At 38.9% G+C, this 16,112-nt stretch overlaps 1 protein-coding gene across 6 annotated transcripts in view; it reads left to right on the top strand.

Annotated features, from left to right (window-relative positions):
• mical3b (microtubule associated monooxygenase, calponin and LIM domain containing 3b) overlaps positions 1-16,112 on the top strand; it is a 35,009-nt gene extending 18,897 nt beyond the window's left edge. The window contains exons 17-34 of one of the 6 annotated variants that reach the window (XM_053508301.1): positions 2,150-2,260; positions 3,125-3,311; positions 3,643-3,740; positions 5,002-5,267; positions 5,427-5,629; positions 6,770-6,847; positions 7,456-8,802; positions 8,928-9,016; positions 9,303-9,392; positions 9,740-9,790; positions 9,900-9,932; positions 10,032-10,139; positions 10,795-10,888; positions 12,607-12,672; positions 13,806-13,898; positions 14,287-14,386; positions 14,565-14,638; positions 15,218-16,112. In XM_053508301.1, the coding sequence (XP_053364276.1) occupies positions 2,150-2,260; positions 3,125-3,311; positions 3,643-3,740; positions 5,002-5,267; positions 5,427-5,629; positions 6,770-6,847; positions 7,456-8,802; positions 8,928-9,016; positions 9,303-9,392; positions 9,740-9,790; positions 9,900-9,932; positions 10,032-10,139; positions 10,795-10,888; positions 12,607-12,672; positions 13,806-13,898; positions 14,287-14,386; positions 14,565-14,638; positions 15,218-15,402 (3,273 nt within the window). In that variant the 3' untranslated portion in view covers positions 15,403-16,112. Of the gene's footprint in view, positions 1-2,149; positions 2,261-3,124; positions 3,312-3,642; positions 3,741-4,980; positions 5,268-5,426; positions 5,630-6,769; positions 6,848-7,455; positions 8,803-8,927; positions 9,017-9,302; positions 9,393-9,739; positions 9,791-9,899; positions 9,933-10,031; positions 10,140-10,794; positions 10,889-11,077; positions 11,129-12,606; positions 12,673-13,805; positions 13,899-14,286; positions 14,387-14,564; positions 14,639-15,217 lie in introns of all 6 variants that reach the window. The other 5 variants (XM_053508297.1, XM_053508298.1, XM_053508299.1 and 2 more) reach the window with 5 other exon arrangements.

Genomic DNA, 16,112 nt, shown 5'->3' with positions numbered 1-16,112 from the left:
TGTTGATGTCAGAGTGGCTCCATGCCCAATCTGGAGCAAACCACAGCTTCTGTTCCTGCATGGAGACAGGTACACGCTGAAGACTGGGGTTCCCCAATTCTGGTCGTGGAAGAAATGAGTCTGGCAGAGTGTACTAGTGGACTCTACCTCTTCATCACCAGAATTGTGGACCACACTGTAACTAGACCATAGCTAGTGAAAATCAGTGCTGTGATTATAAGCTCCTTAGAAATGGGAAATGTTCTTATAAATGATTACTATATGGTAGCAGTGTTGCCTGAAAAATACCTTCCCGCAATCTAACACTGATAGGCTTGACATTAATTTTGAACCTGCTAACACTGATATTTACCTAGATGATGTTAGCCATGTTAAAGCATTCACCTGTGTTATGTTTCGAACAGGTTTCGTATAAAACTATTCTACAAACTATGCAACCAGCGAATAAATGTTAGACAAATGGCTCTTACAATTTGAACAAATTGAATATCAAGCATGAAAGAATGGGTTAATCCAGCAATATTTTTAATAATTTACCCAAGCAATGCGTCTTACCATTTTCTTATGTTGATTCGATGTTACTGCCAGAGGTGGGCAAAGTACACAAATCCTTGACTTGAGTAAAAGGAGAGATACCGCAGATAAAGTTTTACGTTAAGTAAAAGTAATTAAAAGTAAAAATCATTTATTTATAATTGTATTTGAGAAAAAAATAGAAAGTACTCACCTTCAAATTTACTTAGAGAAATTGAAAGCATTCTGATTTGAATGGGGATGGTACTAGATAAATAATACATAGTAAGAAAATGCAATTATGCATAATAGTGAGCATGTGGTATAATGAAGTACATGTTACATTTATTTGTTGTAGGATGTAATGGAGTACAAGTAAAACGTGTTCACTAATAAAAATACAGTGAAACCTCGGATTGCGAGTAACACGGTTTGCGAGCGTTCCGCAAGATGAGCAGAGATTTGTAAGAAATTTTAACTTGAAAAACAAACAAGTCCTGGTTTATGAGTACTGAGTATCATATATCACGCATGCGCTTCTTGCTTTTTTGAAGCTGAGCATCACGTGATCACAACTGAGCCAATGGTTTTTCTCTCTCTTGCGCTGTGGAATTGTGGGTAATCGCCTCCCCCTGCAAAACATTGTCAGTTAGTGCATTTTTAATCTGTTAGATCACTGATAAGAAGGAGAGCCTAGCATAGCTACATTAATGTGGCTTTTTTGTATGTGTGTGTGTGAATGGTTTGCCAATTTAATAACTCCAGTAAAATAGTTGACTCCAGGATACTGGTTCAGGCCATAACCCTGCTATAGGGTCTGCTTTCTTTTTTAATTGTGTGTGCTCTGTGTAGAAAAAACGCACGCAGCAGCAGGAGCTGATGAGTTTCCGTTATAAAGAGATGATCAGAGTGCACACTGGGAAGAGTGATCAGGTGATGACACTAGTGCTGTAGTGTTGTAGCACTGTTAAACTGACAGTAGATTCTATTTGTGTGGTCTTGCACCTTGGTTTATGAACAGGCATGTTGTGCGTATGTGTGTATGTGTGTGCGTTTATATCGTTTCATACTGTATAAATTGTTATAAATATCACAGACCGTGATTCCTGGGTTATAATAAATATGTTGAAGAATACGTCAGTGTTTTCTAAACAAATATCTGTCTAACACCTCTGTAAGCGAACTGTATGTGTGAATGCCACAGACTGTTATCCTGTATGGAGAAAACAGCTAAATACTCCTTACTGTACTGTGAATTCTGAATGTTTTACATACATCATGATCCATGAGTGGTGATAATAGAGCACAACTGCACTGTGATGTTTAATTATTTATCACTCTGCAGTACTGGAAGGAGGAGAGAGCAGCTACCTGCCAAAGCAGAGACAATCAGGGAAGCACTTTCTGCAAAACAAAACGAAAGAAAAGAAAAGAAAAACCTAATAATGTTAATTATCTTAAAGTACATTTTGTAATTGCCTCTTAACCGTCTGTGTTGTTCTGTTCAGAATCGTATCCATTGTACATCCCTTTTTTACCTTTTTTTGCATGAATTGAGAATAATTTTATTTTGAGAATTATTTAATCTTGTTTTATTTTCATCTCAATTTTCCCTCTGTGTGTCTGTCACCGGTAGAAGTACATTAAGATGTACACAGGGGGAGTGAGCTCATTGGCTGAGCAGATAGCCAATCAGCTACAGAGTCACCAACATGAACCCAAACCACTTCTTGACAAAAAGGAGCTGGTAAGCTCTTCCCTGTAGAGCTGGTTTTATAATTCAACTAATCCTTATCTAATATGTCTAGTCCATCTGTCAGGACCAGTAACCAACACCTTTTCAGATTGTGCTCCAGACTGTGTGTGTGTGTGTGTGTGTGGTTTGTGACCAGTTATTCTATTGTAGTTGTGTATATAGAGAACAATGTTGTGCATTTTAGTTTACAGTTAAGTGCAAAAGTCGCACACCCTTTATTTAAACAATCTGTAGTGAATGTAGATATCGCTTCTTTATTATAAAATGTGAAATATGACCCCATACAACCCAGCCACCTCATGCAGTGGCAGTCTGTGACAGGACAGGTATGCGGCATAAAACTTAATCTGATTTGGCAAAAAAAAAAATTAGATGTATGTATGTTTCTTTCATGTGTTTTACATGTATGTTTTTTTTTTTTTTTTTATTTGTGATACATGTAAACTTACTGTAGATGTCTAATTAAACATATTAGTATAAACTAACAATAATTTCAACATTGAAATTCTGTTTGTAGAAATACTGTAAAATAGATGTAAAGATTTTTTTTTTCCAACTGGAAACCAAACCAACAGGGTGTTGCAAACTTTTGCACTAAAACTGAATAAATTAAGTAAAGAAAAAAAAGAAATTAATTATAATCTCTAGTCCTTCATTGCTAAATTAGAATATATTATATCCACAGTAGATATACTTCCTTTAAACCTCATCATGCTCCTAATCTTTCATCTTTAACACGAAAAAGGGGAAATATTCAATTAACACATGCCGATTTCAACCAGTGCTCTTTACTCTGAGGCACATTAAAAGTTGTCGAAACCCTGAAGTGACTGCTGTTTACTCCCTGACGTGCAGGCTTCTCAGAGGAAAGAGTTCCCAGCGAATGTCGGCGGAAGCGACGTGTGTTACTTCTGCTCCCGGCGCGTCTACGTGATGGAGAGACTGAGTGCCGAGGGCAAGTTCTTCCACAGGAGCTGCTTCCAGTGTTCCCACTGCAGCTCTACACTACGCCTGTCCAACTACGCCTACGATGATCACCAAGGTGTGTATGTGATCCAGCAAAAACAAAGGGGAACCCTTTAAATATTTGGGAATGGTCCACTGTTAAGTTATGGTTAGCAGTTTAAGAGTTAAAGTCACAGAACAAATGACAATAATATGATTTATATCAAAACCACATTAGTACTGTAGAAACAGAGCCTTTGGTTAAAACCCTGGTTTGTGTATCTATGAAAATTAAACTCGGAATATCATAAAACCGTTCAACTATTGGATTCTTCTCAGTCACATGACAACAATATAATAAAAAAAGTTCATTAAATCTGTCGCTTAATCTTAATTTCGTTTCGTATATATTTTTTCTGTTTTTCTAGGGAGGTTTTATTGCAAACAGCACTACGGACACAGGCTGGTGGGAGCGGCTCAGAGGAAGAGACCACCTCCGATCACAGCTCCTCCTCAGTCTACACAGGTACTGCTGTCTCTCATACATCTCTCACTACAGTCATGGACAATGCCGCATTTCTTAATTTAGTATTTTTGATCCTTTAAGTCCAGTAAGTCATGAGGTGGGGCCTCAGTGGATCAGACTTGTTTATTCAGTACATCCCAGAGGCGCTCACTCAGATTGAAATCTGAGGAATTTGAAAGGAAAGTCAACACCTTGAACTCTTTGTCACGGTTTTTAAACCATTCCTGGACAATGTTTTTTCAGTGGGTCAGGGTGCATTATCCTGCTGAAAGAGGACACCTCCAACAGTGGTCTGCAACAATATTTAGGAAGGTGGTAAAGTAACATCCATGTAAATGCCAGAACACAAGATTTCCCCGCAGAACATTGCCCAGACCCTCACACTGCCTCCGTCGGCTTGCCTTCTTCCTATAGTTCATCCTGGTGCTACCTCTTCCCCAGGTTATAGGATGTACTAAACATAATGTCAAAGAAAACATGATTCATCAGAACATTTGTTAGATCATCTTCATGGTCCAGTTCTGATGCTAATGTGCCCTTTGTTGATGCTTTTAAAGATGTACATGGGTCAGCATGGGCAACCTGACTCGTCTGCAGCTATGCAACCACATACACAGCTAACCTTTCTATTAGAGCCAGCATTAACTTTACAGCAATTTGGGCTACAGTAGGTCTTCTGTGGGAATGGATCCGCTGTTTAGCCATATTATTGTGCCTTAGCCACCCATGACACTGTTGCTAGATCACTGGTTGTCCTTTCCAGGACAACTTTTGGTAGGTATTAACCCCTGCACCCTACAACACCTGCTGTTTTGGAGTTGCTCTGACCCCGTTGTCTAGCCATCACAATTTGGCCCTTGACCAAGTCACTCAGATCCTTACACTTGCCCATTTTTTTCTGCTTTTAACACATCAGCTCGACTCACCAGACTGTTTAAATGATCCCTAATGTATCCCACTTCTTGACAGGTGACTCTGTAGTGAGATAATCAATGCCAAATAGTGGTTTTAATGTTTAAACTGATCAATGTATAATACACAATAATGTATTTTATACCCTTACCATACAGAATGCATGTAAAATTGTAAAAAGTTTAAAATAATTATTAAAAGAGTTAAAAATATGAGCATGGTTCAGATCATGTTGTTGTAATCGCTAAACGCTGCCTGCACTTCAGTTTGCATCGTATCACAACATACTCCCTATTTATGGGAATCTCTGTTTATGGCGATCTCACAGACACTCTGTACCACCGTACAGGCACCTCCTTCTCCTCCTCCTTATCCCTCCTCTGGATCAGTAGACCTGATCCCTCCCCCTGAAAGCGTTTCCTCCAGCACTCCTCCCGACGCTCTCAGCAGACTGGTTAAGCAGCTGTGTGAAACTCCGGAGCGCATCGCACTGGAAAACTACAGGCCAGGCTTACAGGAGGAGGACAGCTCATTGCAGGAGGTAGCGGAGGAGACACTGGCTCAGCACAACCTTAGTCAGAGCCTGAAGGAGAAAGGGAGTGAGGAGCAGTCCAGGTATCGTTCTCTCTCTCTCAAACACACACACCGTCAAACATACTTGAAACACACTCTAGCTGTCTTAAACGCATTCACTTCCATAAACATAAACCTTGTTATCATTTCCCAGGCATTTGTAATGTTGCAATGTTCTCCCCCCTCTTTTTCCCTTGGCAGTAGTTCAGAGTCAGAGCTGGAGGAAGAAGAGGAGGAGCCTTGGAGGAGGGGGACAGAGCCACAAGACAGGGTAGATGGAGAGACAGAGTTAAACGCGGGGACAGACCAAAGAAAGGAAGAAGAGAAAGGAAAGGATGAGACAGAGGGAGGAGAACAAAGAGTTGTTTCTGAAGAAGAAGAGGAGGAAGGAGACTCTAGTGATGGTAGGAGTTCTCGCAACTTTTGGTGAACTTTTAAAACTTCCTTTGTTTTTATGTGAAAAGTGAAACAGTTTCTGTAAAGATCATATGAACAATGAACACATCCGTATCATGAACATTCAGTAAAGGATACAACACTTGTGGGGATGGGAATATCAAATGGGACTGGCACTGCATGCCATGGTTGGATAGCAGGGGATATGGCAACCCATCGTCCATTAGGCTCAAACCCTGATCCTCAAATCCAAAAGCGAACAACCTACTGTAGTGCCTTAGCCACCTAAACCACCACTTCCACAGCTTACATTTGATGAATTCTTGTAAAAATATTTCCCCTTGAATGTGGCTCAAGCACACAACCTAATTTTTATCCAAATTTCCATCTAGACACTTTTTAAATTACCACGATACGATTATGGAAGGTTATTAAGGTCAAACTTGGTCATATGATTAGTTTGTGTCAAAAACAATTTATAGATTAATCACATGAGTTAACACATTATTATTACCAGTCCTATTTAAAATCTCTGTTAATTACACTAATTGTAGGTCACTTCCAGTCACAGAGGATATGTGTTGGCAGAGAAAAATAACTGGTTAAATAAACAAACAAATCATAATCTGTTTGACAATAAATACATTTTTTTAAACATTTGTATAAAAGCAATATCACCACAGAGAATGTGCTGTTATGCTGAATATCAGCACTGCTGTTTTAGCTTCCAATGACCGCATCACAGCCATGCTGTTATTCAGTACAACAGCACTCCGTCTAGTGTAATAATGTTTAATTATAATAAGCATAATATTGTTTTTTCATGAATGTTATATTTATTATAATTAAGGTTACATAAAATTTAAATAGATTCCTAAGTCATTACGTTTATGGCCTCCACAGAAAGTGGTACCTTTGAAGTTTTATACTAATATGGAGATCCATTGTTTAAATACAGTACAGTTATTTACTGTATCTTTCATTTCTGTCTCTTTTTAATGCCGTGATATTGTCCCGTATGTCTGTGAACTTTACACACATTGAAAACTGAATGGTTGTGTTCTTTGCATGGTTCTTCAGTGATTATTGTGTATGTGGAGGTGTGTTTCTTATACAGTTGTGTTTGTGTGTCTTGTGTGTATGAATAGAGGGCGAATACTGCCCTTGGGAAAAGGAGTTGCATTTAGGGGTGTGGCTAAAGGAAGAGGAGGCAGGTGGTATTAAAGGTAGCATTGCGCCATGATCATGCTGAACCACCTATGTTATTTCTTTTCCCGCACTCACTCAGCAACTGGAGATGCTATGCATGATCAGACATGTACCTGCACAGCATCTTGTTGTATGAGTTGCCTGATAATGCAGCATAGTTTATTATTTTATTTTTTTTATTTTTAGTAATATTTGCAATATTTCTGGGGCATGCTATTGAGAACATACTTGCATATCTCATTTTTTTTTTTTTTTTTTTTTATTTATTTATTTGGCTCAATTTTCCATTCTATCAAAAGCACAATCTACAGATACTGTAACTATTTAATTTTGGCCAGTTTCTGACTATATTACTATATGACTATATGCTGCAGCTCATCTCATCTCATGTTAACATCCTGAAATAATTACTGGACTTAAATGAAACTTAAAGAAATTGATATTCGAATGGATTTAGGCTTGATACTGTTTGCACATTTTACCCTTGGTAGTAGAGCATGCTTGAGTTCACATCCACACTTCATTCTTTTCTGCTTCCTGGCTTCAGTGTTACATTATGCTCCTTTCTCTATCAAATTATTGTTTGTTTAAAGATTTCTGATCTTTTTTCAAATCTTTTTTTCAGAGTCTAAAGAGGAACACTCCAAAGATCAGGAGGTGAAACCACTTCCAGACAGAAAGACTGAATCAAATGTCTCTGAGCCATTGAACCTCATTTCCTCACAAGCTTCACAAACCCCACACACACTTGTTGTAGATCCTACACACACTTATACACCCACCTCCAGCTCTCCTGTGACACCACAGGACCCAGTCACCAAGAGATCTGGGGTCATTGAGAAATTCTGGGTGAAGAGTGCAGAAATCAGGAAAAGTTTGGGGCATTCAGTGACCTGTGATCTAACCACCCAATCCTCGAGCAGTGGAGATATATTTTACGCCTCTACACACACTCTACAAACATCTGATTCCAACTTGCCTTTAGACACTCCATATAAAAGTGACTTAATCAACCAAACCTCAGGTACACTGACTCAGAGTGCTGGTACTCACAACACACAGACACCTTCAATGACTGACCTACAAAGTGCATACGCACATTTCCAAGATGGTATATTATCATGTAGCAGCTCATACCCTCCAGGAACAAGGATTGAGAATGTGTCTCTGAAGGTAGGGAATGAACCAGAGGAGGTAGTAGACCATTCTTCAATTGTTCATCGTCTTGACATTACTTTGCAGGGTCAGGTAGCAGAAGAGACAAGGGGCTTGTCCAATATCTCGTCCTCTAACACCGGTGCAGTCCAAAGAGTTTCAGCCCCAGATCTTAGATTTTGGCCTCTTCCAAGGAGTCCTGTAGTAGCTAGGCAGAACCTTGACTTGAATCGCTCGGATCCAACTTTAAACAAAGAAATCTTGTTGACTTCCAACACTGTCCCTGTTCGACAGGACCTTGCAGAGAATGATAAACTAAAATCTTCCCTGAATAGGGCTCAGAGTCTACCTCCTACTGAGGTGAAGGTTGTATATGCGGGAGACGCAGATGACTTGCATCCTTGCCGGGCTCTTCCCTCCTACACCAGTGTCACAGAAGTTCCCATGTCCAGTGCCCCAACCCGAACCTCTATGAGGGATAAAAGTGCACTTGAGGGAAGGAGGGCACTATCAGAAGTCCCTTTGCAAGCAGGAAGGGCTGAGGCATGGCAACGGAGGTCAGAGATCGAGCCATTGGAGGAGGAGAAGGTGAAGAAGCGGAGCTCGCTGTTCTCACCAAGGAAGAACCGAAAAAGTGCAAACTTGTCAGGGGAAACACAGCAGGAGCTGGGGAAACACAAATCCCTGTGGAGGACTGTCTTCTCTGGGTATAAGAAAGAGAAGAAGAGGAAAGAGGTTGAAGGATATTCCAGGACTCTGCCAAGCGCTACCAGCATGGAAAGCAAGAAGAGATTTCCTGCTTTTAGAAGAACCTCAGGTAAAAATTTGCACTTGTTGCATTGTGCAACACAAATGTGAACATGGTGGTGGAGAGGGTTCAAAGACTGAAAACATACACAGTGAGAAGAAAATGAGTGAATTGCAATCATTTCTTTTTATCAGACCTGAGCTCAATGAAGGACCTGAGTTTCTCTGAAGAAACAGACCTGTGCTGCAGTGTTGTGCTAGACAGATCTCCACTTAGAGCTCAGGTCAGGACAAAAACCCTTTCTTTTGTCTCTCCTTTACTTCTTTGTCTCACCTTTGTACTTTCTTTCCTTCCTTCCTTTCAAATTCCTTGGAAATTGCTTTATTAATTTAAAGTTCATTGAAGCACTTTAGATTGAGGAAAGCAGGCACAATGCCCAGAAATAACAAGAAATTAACTTGTGTTTGTTGGAACTCCTGATTGGTTACATTCCATCTGGTGGAGTAGGATAGAACTAATGGGAATGTTATTACACTGGGGTCTGAACTGCCTTGTGACCGTATTTCCAGCTGAGTCAGGAGGTGTCCGACCTTATTAGGTTGGATATTCCGAAAGAGACAATCAAGGAGGAGGAAGATAGAGTGGAGGAGCAAGACAAGGTATAAAATACAACTGTGTCAGCAGATTGTTGACATTGTTGGGGAGATTAGGTTTTTTTAGAGGTATGTGCTAGATCTTTTGTATAGCGAGTACTGTTGTGTCTGTATACTGTAGAACTGTACGGCAGAGTTTTTTTTTTTCCAAGTTCCTATCTCTTCATTCTCCTTAAGAAGTTAAAAACTGTCTAAAGTGAATCCTTTTATGAGTGTAGAAGGGTAGATACTTTCCCTCATTGTGTTTAGTAGATAGTTGTAAACTTAATTCTAGCGTTAAGTGTTGGGAGTTCTGAGCAGGGTGGTTTGTTTCTAATATTAGTAATTAAGTTCCCACATTTTTCTCTCCCAAGTCTGTTTACGTGCCTCATGCATTGGCATTCAAGAGAGCTTACGTCGTTAAGGTAGAGCCAACATTGCCTTTTACACAGCCTGCTTACATTTCAATTGTTGAAGAAAGTTACACTTCAGCAAGTAACATTTAGCCTGCCTTTTGATCCTGTTACCCAACAGACACATTGCAAGAAGTCACAAAGGCCCGAAAAGGTGGTGACCCCAAAATCATCACGTTCCACCGAGGTGGTAGGGGTGTGGGTGGTGTTTCCTGACCCTTCGAGTATAAGCTTATCTTCCACACTCTTTCAGAAAGCAGTAACCGAGGAGGAGCTTGACGCCAAGCTGACCCGCAAAATACAAAGAGCGGCACGCAGACAAGCTAAGCAGGAAGAGCTGAAAAGGCTCCATCGTGCACAGGTCTGTGTGTGTTAGAGATTTTTGGTAGTCTGAATATAGATATGGTATGAATATTAATAAACTAGCAAAATTCTGCCAACTCTGTTGAAATAGATAGCTTTTTTATTTGGAAAAGAGCATGTGAGAATATTTTACCTATGTTCAGACACAGAACTCAAATTAGTGAAGGTTTCTGCCATTTTTCAGTTTAACTGGGAAAAGAATTTTGCAAACAGTCAACATTTGTTCTGGCGGTGTAGCCTGCTCACTACAATTGCCATTCAACATGTGCGCCAGCTTTGCTAGAGTCTGTGACATAGCCAAGAACCACCTACGTTAACAGAAAGATGTAATATGACTGATATGGCAGATGTACAACCACAGACATTTTGCCTCCGCATGCTGGGAAGCAAATTAGATTATTGTTTACTTCCCACTGTTATCATTGGGTTGAAACGAAAATACCGTGAAGACAAAATTCTTTCATCCAGTGACACAATCAACTTATTATATCTCAAAATTCTAAGGTTTTTCCGCTGAAAGTTAAGACATAGAAATGTGAAGAGCCAGTCAGATTGCAGCCTTTATTAGGCTACAATTACAAATCGGTAACTGATTCGCACTTTTTATTACAGTTTAGCGTTTAAGCGTATTAAAAGTATGTGTATTTTTATAGATAATCCAGCGGCAGTTGGAGCAGGTGGAGATGAAGCAGAGGCAGTTGGAGGAGAAGGGCATTGTTGTAGAGAAGGCTCTTAGAGGAGAAGCAGGTATGGACAGTCTTCTGTCTTTCTTTGTCTCTTCATAATAATATGAGTTACATAAACATCTTTTTTCATCGCACTTTAAAAAAAAAAAAAAAAGACATCTGCATTGCTATTTATTATGACGTGACGTTTCAGGAAAGCTTTTGAATACACCTAAATGGTTGATTGCTCATTAGTGTGTCCTTTTTATAGACTACTGGGGGGACTCTAGTGCCTCACAGCTCCTGGATATACACCTGGGTGGTATGTAGCTGAAGCTAATCAGAACCAGGCTAACAATGCTAACTAACAAGCCAAACGATTTCCTTCTTACAGAGAAATGTTTCGTGCTGAAATAAATGTAGAAGGCAATCTTTCAAACTAAATAAATAAGTAAATAAATTAATACAGCTTAAATCTTGCTCTTTTCTCTTATTTGTTCTCTGTCAGAGTTCGAATTTCTTAACAGCTTCTTAGCTTTTTCGCTAATCTGAAATAGCTAACTGTAAATAATTCGCTTATGCTAGCTTTCAGTCACAAAGATGAGTGGTGTGTGTGTGTGTATTGTGAAGATATATAACAGCTTTGATCATCATGTCATTCTTAGACAGAAGTTAATCATACTTTCAAATTAGCAAGCAACAAGTCAGACTTGTCACTCATAGCGTGTAGTAAACAATAACTTTGTATCTAGTGGGCGTGGCCTGCTGAAACGGATAAGTAGACAAAATGTACATGCTTTGAGAGCCATATAAAACACTAATTAGTATGACTTTTGTTACATGCTAGGCTTTGTACAAGCTTTTGCCTCTTTAAAATCTTTGTATACTTGACAGGATGAAATAAATCTACGGTCACAGTACATGATGTTCTGTATGAGTCACAGGACTGGGCCAAAGAATCATTTGAGCCACTCGTTTGGATTCATTATTTTACTGCATCATATATAATTTGGCTAGAATAAAAAAATGCACCGAATTATTGCACATTTACAACTGGTGTAATGTTTTTTTTTTAAACATTTATTTTTTTTAACGTAAATCATATGATGGTGGGTCAAAAATTATCCGCACTATTAAATTAAAACTTCTGTTAGCTGCACTGTTTCATCAGCACTTTCCGTCACTGTTGTGCAGGTGCAGGTGTGCAGCGTGCAGAGATTGCTTTCTTTTCGTGGTCTTGGGGTGTACCTGGTGCCAAAACAATTCATAAAAGAGCTTAAACAGAAGTGTTTGGATATCTGCAAATTTTTAGCGATACTCTAAGGAAGGTGAAAGTTTCTTAAAGAGAATCCTTACTGGTAACGTTACATGGATTCATCACTATGAGCTTAAGGGGAAAAACAGCAAAATATAGAACGAAAACATCCTCAATCGCTGACCAAGAAAAAAATCAAATGTCAACCTTCGGCTGAAAAATTGATGCATTCATACCTCGCGGATCAGCCTAAAACATTTTTTTATTAGGGAATATAAAAACTTGTTAAAAGATGGACAAAGTATATTGAAAAGCAAGGGGATTATGTCAAAAAATTATGTATTTGTCTTTTCTAAAAGTTCATTGAAATCTTTCTCAGCAGTTCAGTCAATGCTGCGTCGGCCCCTCTTCATCTCATCTCATCTCCTAATCATTTCACCCAATCTTATTCTCCTCCTTATTTCCTATGTACTCCTACTGATGTCCCTGAAACTTCCCTCCTTTTTCTTTTCTGTCTTTCTTTTTCTGTCTCACTCTGGTGCTAGTTGAGCCCTTTCTCAGTTCCCCCAGTAGGAGACCCATCTCCCTCTGTCCTTGTTGTTCCCAAGAAGGTAACTAAACCTCCCTCCTTTTAACTTCTGTATGTATAAACCTTTCTAGGACAGGTACATCCTGTATTTGAAGATTAAAAGATGCTGGATGTACTGTAGGATGAGGAGGGATATAATACATCTCTTGCTGTTAGAAAGAAGTGCAGTGTCCTGCAGCATGACGTAGCTGATGGTTTAAGCACTGAGTGAACAATCGACAAGGGAACAGTAACTGCGCTATATAGTGGCACTATGTAGTGACCTACTACTTACAAAATACAGTAGTTTGTGCTTTTATTACGCAGTATATTATTACTATTAAGCATTGTCTCTGCAATTAAAATAATCACATGGTCCATATTGCATTTTAGATTTTAATACAATTGATTGTGCAGCACAATGAACAAACAAATAAACAAACAAAACCAATTTCACTGTGCTGTATATGTACATGTAACAAATAAATGCATCATCTTCTTAGCAACATAAACATTACATACTTATTCTTTTTTTCTTATTTTATCTTGTACATTTATTTATTTATTTTATTTCTTGATAATCTGCACAGTCTGGAGTTTGGCACAGTTGCATTTCACTACTGTTGTACTTTTGCAGCCATGTACGTAACAAATCAAATTCTTGAATCTTGAATTTAATCTTGAACATTAGATATCAGACACTTTCCTACAGTATGTCACATGTGTGTACAGAATGCACAAGGCTCAGAGGCTCAGAGGCAAAAGGCTCTATCAGAGATTTTAACCGAGCAAACTAGCTGGCTAATATCAGCTACAGTAGCTGGATAAAAGACAAGCTAGAGTTGTAGAGGAATGGGTGTGGGTTTTATATCTGCTGCTTCCTGTTTGAGTTTTTATGACATGATCTGTTATTTGCTCACATGAAATAGCTATCTAAGTACAGTAATGTCAGGCTATGAGGAAATATGATGATGATGATGATGATGATGATGGCAGTAGTGTAATCTGAGCACTAGGGCATATTGCAGGATTGTTGTTGTTTTTCTTTTCAATATGAAAAAAATCTTACACAGCAGCAGCTTTAATGAGGCATTTGAACCACTGTGGAATTCTATTCCGGCTAAAGACCTCTTTTCTTCCTCTTCCCTCTATTTCTTGCTTAACTGTTGTGATTAGCTAGAGCCAAAGGCACGGAGCATGACCACTCTGTTTACGTCTGTACGGTCTTTTTCCTTTACGTAGTCCACGAGCCCCCACTCCGCCAGCTAAGTGCGTCTCATTCACTTCCTTCTTCATATCATTCTCTCTCTCTTTTCCTTTTTTTCGTTTTTATTTTCTTACCATGTTGCATGTGCATGGTACAGATGAATAATGCGGGTCTGTAAATTAGTGGAATGATATCTGACTTATTCTGATATACACAGGAAGTGCTCTGTGTGTGTGTGTGTGTGTGTGTGCATGTGTGAGAGTGTGTGCATGCTTCTCTGTATTAACTCCCACTAACAAGCCATTAGTTTGGTGACACAAATCTTTCCTAGATCTTGATATCAATCTAGGAAATATTTTTATCACCTTTTCCTCATCCGTCCTGTAGCATGTTCCTCTCATGTTCTCCTCTATTCATTTTTGACGCCTCCCTTTTCCGCTGTCCCACCAGGAATGGGAAAGAAGGAGGACCCCAGCCTAATGCACCAGTGGTTTAAATTGGTCCAGGAGAAGAACGCACTGGTGCGCTACGAATCTGAGCTCATGATATTGTGAGTGCGCTTTAGTACACTGTTGAGGATAAGTGCTGTAGACACTTTTATTTTTTTGCAAAAAATATGTGTAATGAATGGTTTCCACAGGGAGGTTTGCATTGCTCTAGTTGTGCTTTATTGCATGTGAAATGAGGTTGTGACCTCTGGTGTGGTGAATGTGTGCCTGTGCTCATAGTGCTCGAGAACTGGAGCTGGAAGACAGGCAGAGTCATCTACAGCAGAAGCTAAGGGAACGCATGGCAGTAGACGGTCAGTGCACAAACGCAGACAATCACAAATATAGAAAAACACATAAACTGTACTGTTAGATAAGGGAGGGGAACTTTTTCAGTCGTCAGAGCCAAATAAAACACAAACATTTCTGTTTAAAGTTAAATGACATTTAAAAGGCATCCAGGGAGCAGGTAGATAAAATACTTCTCTGAACTATCCATTACAGCGGTACCTCGACATACGAATTAAATCTGTTTCCCGGAGGCGAGTTCTTGTGAAAAAATATTTTTAGAAAAACATGTAAATGACGTAAAATATGAAATGAATAGACATTAAATCTCACTTAACCTTAAATTATGATTCATCTTGCAAAAAAAATGCAAAATGCAAAAAAAAAACCACAAAAAAATAAATGATAACAATACTACTGTATTTAAGTTACCTCAAACAACCCAGATTCACATTAGTCAGTCTGCTTATATGTAATTTTATGCATTCTCATTAATTTTTCAAATGATCACACTTGATAAATAATGCACACCTGTTTGCAGAATTAAACCAGGTAGGTTTTTCTCTCTCTCTCTCTCTCTCTCTCTCTCTCTCTCTCTCTATCAGACCATCTGAAGGACGAGGAAGAGCTGGCAGAGGAGAGGCGAATCCTGGGTGAGATGCTGAAGGTTGTAGAACAGAGGGACTCCCTAGTGGCTCTCCTGGAGGAGCAGAGACTGAAGGAGAAAGAGGAGGACAGTGACCTGGAGGCAGCCATGCTGTCTAAAGGCTTCAGCCTGCACTGGGCTTAAAACTCCTCCATCTTTGTGTAGAATAAAGAAAGAGGAGGTGGACACTATACACTGTAATTAAGGAAAATAATCAACGATTTTCCATTCAACTACATCTGGACCTACACTTTCTAGTGATAGAAAAGTGTTTTGTTTTGAAACACAAGTGTGAATTAATAAAAAATATTCTGTTTCATCAGGCACTTGGGCAATGGCGCAATGTGTAGATATTTGCAAAGAGAGACCAGTCTAAAGAAATGTGTCTCTCAATAATAATCCGAAGGGCAAATAAAATATCTGTAAAATGAAAGCTGCCTTTCGCTTAACAGTATTACGCTAACTGCACTATGATAATATGCATCTGTAAACCTTAAATGCTGCATTAGCTTCTTTTATTATATTTTTATTCATTATATTTAATACGAAAGAAAAATGCCGAGATTTTCAAGCGCATTGCCTGAATATATTGTTGTTGATTATCATTTCAGACAAGGGTTAAGAAATGAGTTTAGAGTTTTAAAATCCTGTATGTGTGATTGTTTAAAGATGTGTTAACTGATGCAGGGACAAACAACCACGTGTATAATTTATTTATTACAGTATTTTAATGTTTGTTTTTGCTTCAAACTACCACCAAATAGGAAACATCTCTAAAGCAGCTGCTGTCTGTAAGAATGCTTTATTTTGCTGAATTAAATTGATCACAGTAATTTATACACTCTTAAAACACA

The sequence above is a fragment of the Clarias gariepinus genome, chromosome 12, assembly GCF_024256425.1.
Source record: "Clarias gariepinus isolate MV-2021 ecotype Netherlands chromosome 12, CGAR_prim_01v2, whole genome shotgun sequence".
NCBI classification, from domain to species: Eukaryota; Metazoa; Chordata; class Actinopteri; order Siluriformes; family Clariidae; genus Clarias; species Clarias gariepinus.
The sequence above is the reverse complement of the archived record's forward strand: the minus strand, read 5'-3'. Positions and strand labels throughout refer to the sequence as shown.